The 9,170-nt window shown below is 37.1% G+C and overlaps 1 protein-coding gene across 1 annotated transcript in view; it reads left to right on the top strand.

Annotated features, from left to right (window-relative positions):
- Window positions 1-2,986: 2,986 nt before the first annotated feature.
- The window catches only part of LOC117179848 (zwei Ig domain protein zig-8-like), a 77,642-nt gene continuing 71,458 nt past the window's right edge, over window positions 2,987-9,170 (top strand). The window contains exon 1 of the mRNA XM_033371999.1: window positions 2,987-3,050. Within this exon, the coding sequence (XP_033227890.1) occupies window positions 2,987-3,050 (64 nt within the window). The remainder of the gene's footprint in view (window positions 3,051-9,170) is intronic.

The following is a 9,170-nucleotide window of genomic DNA, read 5'->3' as shown; positions in this document are numbered from 1 at the left end:
TATCTTTACCCCCTGCTTTCATGCCACACGCAAGCTATGGAAAGATACGTCCAGATTGTCACGGATACAGCCACTCATGTCTGTGGGGAGGAACAGCGACATAGTTTGATACTCGCGAAATTGACTTCGCGGTCACAAATGCCGATTTGGAACACAAAAAACCAATACAGGTTCTGAACAGGATATTTATGAGTACTCTTGATACCGAAACGGTATGTGATTACAATGCCATTCAACGGCATTTAAATTCCATTGTTTTGAGAATTCGTGTTAACAAGTGTTAACTCAAACTATGCTAATAGATGGTAGCTTGGGTGCACGGTGTGGGAGGAACTCGGAGTAAAGCCACCTTCACGTGGTGAGTTCTGAGTCACGGGATCTTCCATTTCTATGAGCCCAGAGCTTTACAAATGTAATACTAGAAATGACTAATGAAAATCATAAAATCCTTTTATAGCTTATAATATGGTCTCATTTGGGCTGGGCAACACATAAAATACAGCATACTAGACTTGCCCAAACATAATATACAGGTAGGTTTACCACGAAAAACATTGTTTAACATAAAAATGTACTTATACATATAGTTCATAAGTTTTATTAACAATTAACATTTTTTTAGCAAAAATGCAATTTTTCGGTAAATATTCACATTTTTGAGGAGTTTTCGGAGGCAGAAGACATTATTCGATCGGGCTGAAATTTTAATATGTTCTTAGGTACATCGATTCACAACTTTTCCGCACTGGGCTGTTTCGAAAAGTCGACTTTTTATGTTCCGCTCCACCCTAATGTATAAGTCTCTCCAGCGCACAGGTGTCATATAGCGCTTCTATCAACGACCTCAGGATATTCAGCGATGCCATTCAGTTTTCCTCGCTTCAAATAAACCTTGGCGCATTTGTCTAACTCAAATTCCATTCCAATCCTCTTAGTATATCATTCGTCAATCCGTAGAGCTAGATGTAGTTGCTCTTTGTTTTCAGCATAGATCTTAAGATTGTCCATGTAAAATACATAAGTGACCTTTTACTTTCGATCAGCAGGTTTCCCTGCTACCAGATAAGATAGTAAATCTGGTTTTCCAAAGCGGCATCAATTTCTCTATGCACCTAACGATTTGCGGATGAAACTTGAGGCTTTCCAAAAGACAGATGATAAGTCTATGGAAGGTCGAATCGAAAGATTTTCGATAATCAATCCAGGCCATCGATAGGTCAGGCTAGTAGAATGCTGCATCTTTGCAGACACATCTATCGATGAGCAGGTTCTCACCACATCCCGCTACGCCATTCTTTGAGCCTAGTTATTCATACATTTCTTGCCACACTGGTTCAACTGCCCGAACAATACTATCATTTAGGATAGCTGTGAATATCTTATAAAGTGTGTTCAGAAAAGTGATTGTCCTGTAATTCTTCGGGTCAACTAAGTTGCCTATTTTCAGCAGGAGTGTTGTGCGCCCTTCACCAACCACTCCGGAATCGGCTTTTCCAACTTTAAATATGAGAGGAAATAAAGGCCAAATGCTGATGGGTTGAAGGAAACTTCTTCCACCAGAAGGTTTTGATACAATCTGTTCCCGATTCGGAATAGTTCTTCATCCCTCTTAATACATTTTTCACCTTCTCGGTAGTGACGGGTGGGCATTCTTGATCAGGTGTTATGAGGGTATTACACAGCTCCTTGAAGCTATTTATACACACTGCCACCAAGCTGAAAAATGCGGGTATTAACGTGTTTGTTGAGAGTCGCAGTATTATGCTGGAAGACCGTCAGATTTTTCCCCCGGAGGTCGATTTCCTCTTAAATGAACAGGGAAATGAACAAATTCTGACCGAAATACACTCCTCGTTAGGAAGCAAATTCAAAACACTAATCTCCTAAGAGCAGCAATATTCAATATGATATTAAATGGGAGATTCCCTAAAGATTTTCCAGGAAATTATACTTTCCTTGGATTTCAGGGTATGAGTGTTAACGATCTTGTTGCGTGCAATATTGGAACAATAGACCTGATTTCTAATTTTGAAGTACTTCAATTGCCTACGTTATCCGACCACCTTCTGGTTCGCGTTTATATTTCGTATTTTATGCAAATGGACACAAATGTAAATAGAGACTCATTTTTATTGTACAATAAAATAATTTGCAATGAAAACTGTAAATGGGACTATATACATTAAATGTCTATTTCTAAGAACTCTGCGTACTCGAATGGCAAGATAAATATTCTAAATAATAATTTAATTTAATGGCATACTCCAGGAAAGAAACCTTGGTCAGTAGATTCAGATTGTTGTCTCGTTCGACTAAAAATGTAAGCATGCATGCATGGCAAAACCTCCTTTTTTCTCTTTATCCGATTGAGGCTTCCATTTGCATACAGTGGATTGTATACAAACACTGTTTATTGGACTGTGATATCCCTATTGATGAAATTAAACCCTTTTTATTAAAATGTAAAGGCAATAACGCGTCGGGCGAGGATGGGATTCCCAATGAATTTTTCAAAAACCTTCCAGAAAATTGGGTAGAACACTTAGGGCACCTCTTCAACGTGATCTGGGCTGAGGAAAGAGTCCCAGCTAGCTAAACCAAAATATATGCATTTATGTTGTATAAAAAGGGTGATAAATCTGACCCTCATAATTACCGGAGAATTGCCCTTATAAATACTATTACTGAGATCTTTTCTCAGATCCTTTTGATGAGATTGACTGCGTGGGTCAACGAGGTGAACATTTTCCCAGAAAATCAAGCTGGCTTCAGGCTTGTAAGAAGATGTGTTGATCATATTTATGCCCTAACTCCTTTAATTAAAATCCATTTGTCTATCCCAAAGCGACGAATCTTTGCTTTTTATATAGATTTTAAAAAGGCTTTCGTCTCTGTAAACCACTGTCGACTATGAAACAAACTCCTAAGGATAGGCATGTCCACTAAACTTATACGAATGATAAAAAGTCTCTATGATAACGCTAATATGTCTATTTGGACTTGCGAGGGTCTGACTTCGTCCGTGAAGGTAACTTATGGGGTGCTTCAAGGTGAGATCCTTAGTCCTCTCCTTTTTGCACTTTTCATATATGATCTAGGAGAGTACTTACGAAATCATGGTATGCATGGAATTTCAATACATCACTTATGTGACGTTATCCTACTTGCTTATACTGATGACATAGTCATATTCGCTCACTCTCAAGCTGACTTACAAGCAAACATTAACCTTATTGTCCAATACGATATGAACAATTTTTTAACGGTCAACGGAGCAAAATATAAAGGTATGGTATACCACAAAGGTGGTCCATGTGAATACAAATTCTTATACGCACAGACTCAGCTGGAGATAGTGAGAAAATTTATCTATCTTGGTGTCAACACATCAGACTCGGCTCTTTTTTATGAAGAGTTCATAAAAAGAATGTCTGCTGCGAATATTACTATGGGTGCTGTTTCAAGGATTTTATTCGCATCTAAATCTAATGCTTGGAAAACTAATACTACTCTTTTTCGTAGCCTCACGCTTAGTATTTGTTTTACGCAATAGATGTCTGAAGATTAAAGTACTTTGATTCAGTCGAGAAATTACAATCCTCTTTGTTTAAAAAAATTCTAGGCTTACCAATATACACGCCGAATTTTGCCATCCGCTTAGGGATAGGTAGATTACACTTACCTTATGATATATTTAAGTCAGCGCTGAGATGCTTGTCGAGGTTGTTGGGTATGCCTGATGATAGGTATCCTAAAAGGTATTTCCTTAAATTGAAAGCAATGTTCTTAAAACCTGATTGCACCCCGAAGTATATCTGGGTTCTCCAGCTCAAAAATATATTCACTCTATGTAACTCAGAGAAAATGTGGCGTGACTTGGATTCTACGTCGCTTTTGAAAATATTGATGTTTTTCTAAATAACTTTTCTGATTATCTTTGGCGTTCCGACTATGAAAGATCTCTCCATTCAAGTAGTCTCCAAGTCTTCCCACATCTTAAACTCTATCCGGACTTTCAATCATATCCTAACCTTAGATTACCTTTTTATATAACTTCTATTATTGTTGCATTGTTGCATTGTTTGAAAAAGTAAACTTTCGGGACCTCCATGACTTGACAACAATGAAAATTGTTGTCTAATTTTCGATTTCGGATGACGAGAGTGAACCCAATTCTGCAAACGATTTGACCCTGCACTTTTGGCAAGGGCGCTGTCAATGCAATCTCCAGGTCTTGCAAATCAATGTTTACATGTGAAAAAAATCATGTATGAAATTTAATAACAGAATAAGAACAGAATGGCAAGAATACCGTATTGAAATGTTCTTTAATTTTTCCACAATAAATACCTAAAAATTGGTTAGAAAATTGGCCTACAAGGTGTAGGTCTTCCATAACCAAATTAAAATCATTTGAATAATTTCCAAATATAGTCCGAACCACTCTACTAAATAAGTAACACATTTTTTCTTCATATTTTAAAAACCTCTCGCCTAGTAAGTGAGACCCTTGTTGCCGACAGGATAGTATGTATTTCTTCATATTTTTGTCATTCATTGAAGCTGTTAGATCTCGCAGATTGAGTAGATAAGTACTAGATGGGATAGCGCTTCTTAAAACATAGGCTATATCCCTTTAGAAGTATGGAAAAATAAATACTTACCTGCCGAGAACAACGTTCGTCATTTCCAACCTTCTATAAAAATGCAAAGCAAAGCGATTCTCATCCACTTTAGAATTCATACGGATATCTTAAAGAAGTCCTGCCTCTAGGTCTAGACCACAACTTGATCCGTTCATAATGTGGCGAAAGCTTTTTCTGATTCCAATCGAAGTATAAAACCGATGATAGGAGACAGAATGCTTACCGTGTTCAGTATGTGATAAGCTACATAACATCTGATAGTTCGTTTACGGAAAGGGTCCAAAAGTTCAACCACGAACTCAGTATCTATCATCACACACTGAAAAAGTCAAAGCTGGTGAGAATCAAGAATTACACTGTTGCCAAAATACGAGTGATATCTGATTTAAGAATGAGAATAAGAAAGAGGGAGGGGTGAAACCGGGATAATCAACAAACTCTCACTGACCCATCGCGTCTTTTCACCGATCTCCATGTGTCTGTCAAAAATCCACCCACGCCTGATGAGGCAGAGACTTTTTGGAAAGAGGTTCACAACATCGCAAAACTGAAACTAAAAAAGGACACTAATAATAATATTATCCTCTTTAAGACGGTTGGCAACAACCGCATAACATTTGTGCAGGAGTGTCTATCAATTACTACCGAAGAGGTAAAGCAGGCACTTACGGTCTGAAAAACTTCTCTACTGCAGAAACAGTGTGTCGAGATTTATTTAGTGGATGAAGCTTACTTCTTCTAAGCAACATCTGGCCCGCATCCGCGCCTCGTATTTAAAGTTGGAAATGCCAATTCCGCAGTAGCTGTAGTTTTTGGAATTGTTGTTTGCGAATCGGAAGTTAAAATTTAAGAAAGATCAATGGTTGTAAAGGGGTTTTCGAGGTCGCTAAATTCGAATTTAAAGTCAAAAGTTCTAAATTAAAAATGCCATATCTAATATGACGGCTAAGTATGTGAAAAACTGTTGTGATTCTCTCAAAATTTGGTATAAGGGGTTTTCGAGGTAGCTGATAATGTCATACACAAGGCTGTAAGGCACTTTCGGGCGACTGAATGTTCAATTTTATAATAAGGAACATGCCAAAATACATCCTAGGATAGGTATGGTTAAATAATTGTAAAAGATGTCTCTGAGTGTTTCTAAGGTTTTATAGCATTTTTCATTATTTTTCAGTAAGTTCATTTTACTTACCTGGATAATCAATATAGTTTTAAAAATTTTCAAATGGTATTCTGTTTTTTACAAGCAGATGATTTCATTTGCTCTAAATTTAAATCGTTTAATTTTGAAAAACTATAGCGTCCCTTTGAACAAAACTAAGCGGCTATTTACTTTGAAGTTGAACGTTACGAACGTTAAAATTTCTCGTGGATTCTTGACGAAATCACGTAAGGCTATGAGAAGCATAGCGTCGTGTGAAGTCAATGCCAAGCCAGAACGAAATCATCGAGATCGAGTGGTATAAAAGTAATCAAAAAGGAATTTACGCTGCAATGTACAGTACGCGCCGAGGAAAGCCGAGTCATGAAGGCAGCACGAAGTCAGAACGAAGTTGACTGTCCCTGCTTAAATTCATCGAAGTCAACAACTAACGAATAAAAAACTATAGTCAAGCTAAGTCAGAAAAGTACGATTAAAGTCCCACGACTTTGTTAAAATAACGTTACATTGACTTCAGCGGACAAAACGCTCACTTTCTTGCTTCCTGACGGACACAACTTGCACACACGAAGCGTACTTTCAAACTGCATTCTAAAAGCAGGTATGAGGGTTCAAGCCCTTTTTATTTAACGTGTGAGGCCTTCCGAATATTACTCTCACCGCCCAAACACTTTAAATCTCCAAAAATGAAACTTCATTTTTGAGGTTTCGGTCAGGTTTTTTGGGATTTGGCCACACTGTATGTTAGGACGCACTGCTCTCCTACCGAATAAAGGCGACTTGTCCATTTCAGGGAACTGCAAGCCAATAGTATGTCTAAAAGAGCTGTATAATATCTTCGAAGCAATCCTAAAGGACGGTACTATCTTCAAGAACACAGTAGTCCAAGAGCACCGTCTGTTGATGGCTGGGATTGACCACCGTAAATCTTTTAACAGTGAGAAGCATCTATTTTTTCTTTGTAAAGTAGATTAATATCATGCACTATCTTTTTCAATACGCAATTCTTCTGGGTACCTCTACGACGACAAACATTATCACAAGTATAAGGTTACTCAAGTGTTTCACATATATGACCTGAAAATATATGCCAAGATTCATCTAAGGCATAGACGAATTACCGGCGTTCTCGGAGGCCCTGAGCTTGTGCATATAAGTATTATCGGACACCTTGAAACTAAAAAACCTATACAAAATTAGACGCGCCTGAGATTCGCATTCAGATTATAACATCAGTGAAGTAGTATCCTCGAAGCAGATTAAAGCGTCTTCTTATACAAATTTGGTCCACCAATCCGTCAGGGTTGAGCAAGATATCTGTGAATAATATGCTGGCGGAACCGGTTTTACTCTACTAGTTCCTGTCCAAAAAACTGGCATGTAAAACGAGATGATTTGCAAAGGACAGTTCTTTCACAAAGCCGGGGAACAGGCTACTAATCTGATGGTCAGACAGAGTGGCTATAAGCTTAATTTACCGTGGTTCTACTGATAGACAGTTTAATTTCCATAGATGCTTGTTGCTTCCTGTGGGATACTTAAAATCGACCAGCGACGACAAAGCGATATTTCTCATGATATGAAATCTCTTCGAAAGAAGATTGCTAATTTTTTCCGAGTTTCAACGTGAACTAGTGCCTCCAAGCATTTTTGTCTGATTTACGAACATCTAATGTTCCTATTGAAGTACATAGAAGAACCTCCACTGGTACCGACACAGCGGTCAAATTCCAGCTTTCTGGTTCCAAAAGTCGCATTTGCGGTAATGCATATAACGGCATCTCTCAATCACATTGGGCAATATGTCATCGTTAAGTCTAAAAAAACCTAAATTTCAAGGTCTTTGCATATCTCATTTTCGGCTGCTTATCGTAGTTGATATCCCACTGATATTTTATCATTAGAAATAAAACATCAAACATACCCTTTTTAAAACAAAACATACTGCAATTCAGAATTGTGCGTCCTTTTACGAAAATCAGGATGAAAATAGGCTTATATTCTGTGTAAAGTTGAGCCAGAAAGATTTGAAAGAGAACCTGGAAGGCTTAACTAATTTTGCGTGGATTCAGCTCTACTTAAAGTGTTTTTGATCAATGGGGGCTGAACCAATGTTTGTGAAAGACTGACATATTTCCTATGAATGAAAAAAATCAAACTTTGATAAATCAAACCGCTACATCTCTTCTTTGAAAAAATACCAACAGGATAATTAAATAAAAACTGGTTCTCGAAGCTTCCATGTTCTTCATTCATTTTCTTGAAGCAAGCAGAGAGTGGAAGTTGATAAAAGACAATTGGATGTAAAATTTTGACCGGCAGTCTAATTCGATTTTCATTTTTAACAAGAAGAAAATCATTATACATCTAAGGAGATTGTTGTGGCATCGTTCATTTAGGTAGTATTTAATTTAAAGTCAAACTGACAATCATTCGGCATGTCACATCCTCATACTTTTATCACTTTAAATGTACAATTTAACTTTTGTCATAGATGAGGTAGTGCAGATTTCTTTGCATTGAATCAAATATTTTAACTTTTTTTTCTTCTTATACAAAAAGAATCGAGAATTTTCACTAGCGCAGAGCATTTTCAAACTTTGTGATTTTGGAATCACCATAATAATCTTAATTTATAGTCTTAAATTAATTATCTTAATTTAGTATCAAGGACAGCATTTCCAACCCTCGCTCGCTTAAAGCATGGCTGCGACGATTTGTCAATACTGAGTATTGTAATATTTTTTGTATTCAACAAGTGATGCGTGAAGTCATTTTGAGGTTTTAAATGGCACGGCTAATTTCTGTTGCAGCGCGTTTTTCTCCTGGAAACGATATAAAATTTATTTTCATTTTCTCTGTGAACAAAATTGTTTTCAGCGGATCAGGGCATTTACTGAAAAAATCTAAATTATTTTTTACAGAAAGCTGGTGTCACAAATACCAAAATGTCAAACTACTAAGAAATTCAAATAAAATTCTCCGAGCACAAGAAATTGTTCGATAATATCAGATATCAACCCGAATTGAAATTTCTAAGTTTGTTGCCGTGTTTGAGGAACTAGTCTTCTATTCAAATATTATTAGATGTTCATACGGTGTCTGAACAATAGCCAACTTCATGAAACCGTTCGCTTCATTTTACAAATAACTATATCATCGATTTTTACCAGGGTTCATGGGTGCCTATTTTTCCTAAAATTTTACTTCTACTCAAGTCCCAATAATGTACTAGCCTCGGATCTGGTCGGCACAGAATAAATTTATTTTTTTCATGTCAATACTCAGAATCGCATCTCAAATCTCTGAACCCGGTATATTAATGTTGTACAGTAGCTCCCAGAGTAGGGCAATATGAGGGG

Source organism: Belonocnema kinseyi, chromosome 1 (assembly GCF_010883055.1).
Source record: "Belonocnema kinseyi isolate 2016_QV_RU_SX_M_011 chromosome 1, B_treatae_v1, whole genome shotgun sequence".
NCBI classification, from domain to species: Eukaryota; Metazoa; Arthropoda; class Insecta; order Hymenoptera; family Cynipidae; genus Belonocnema; species Belonocnema kinseyi.
The sequence above is the reverse complement of the archived record's forward strand: the minus strand, read 5'-3'. Positions and strand labels throughout refer to the sequence as shown.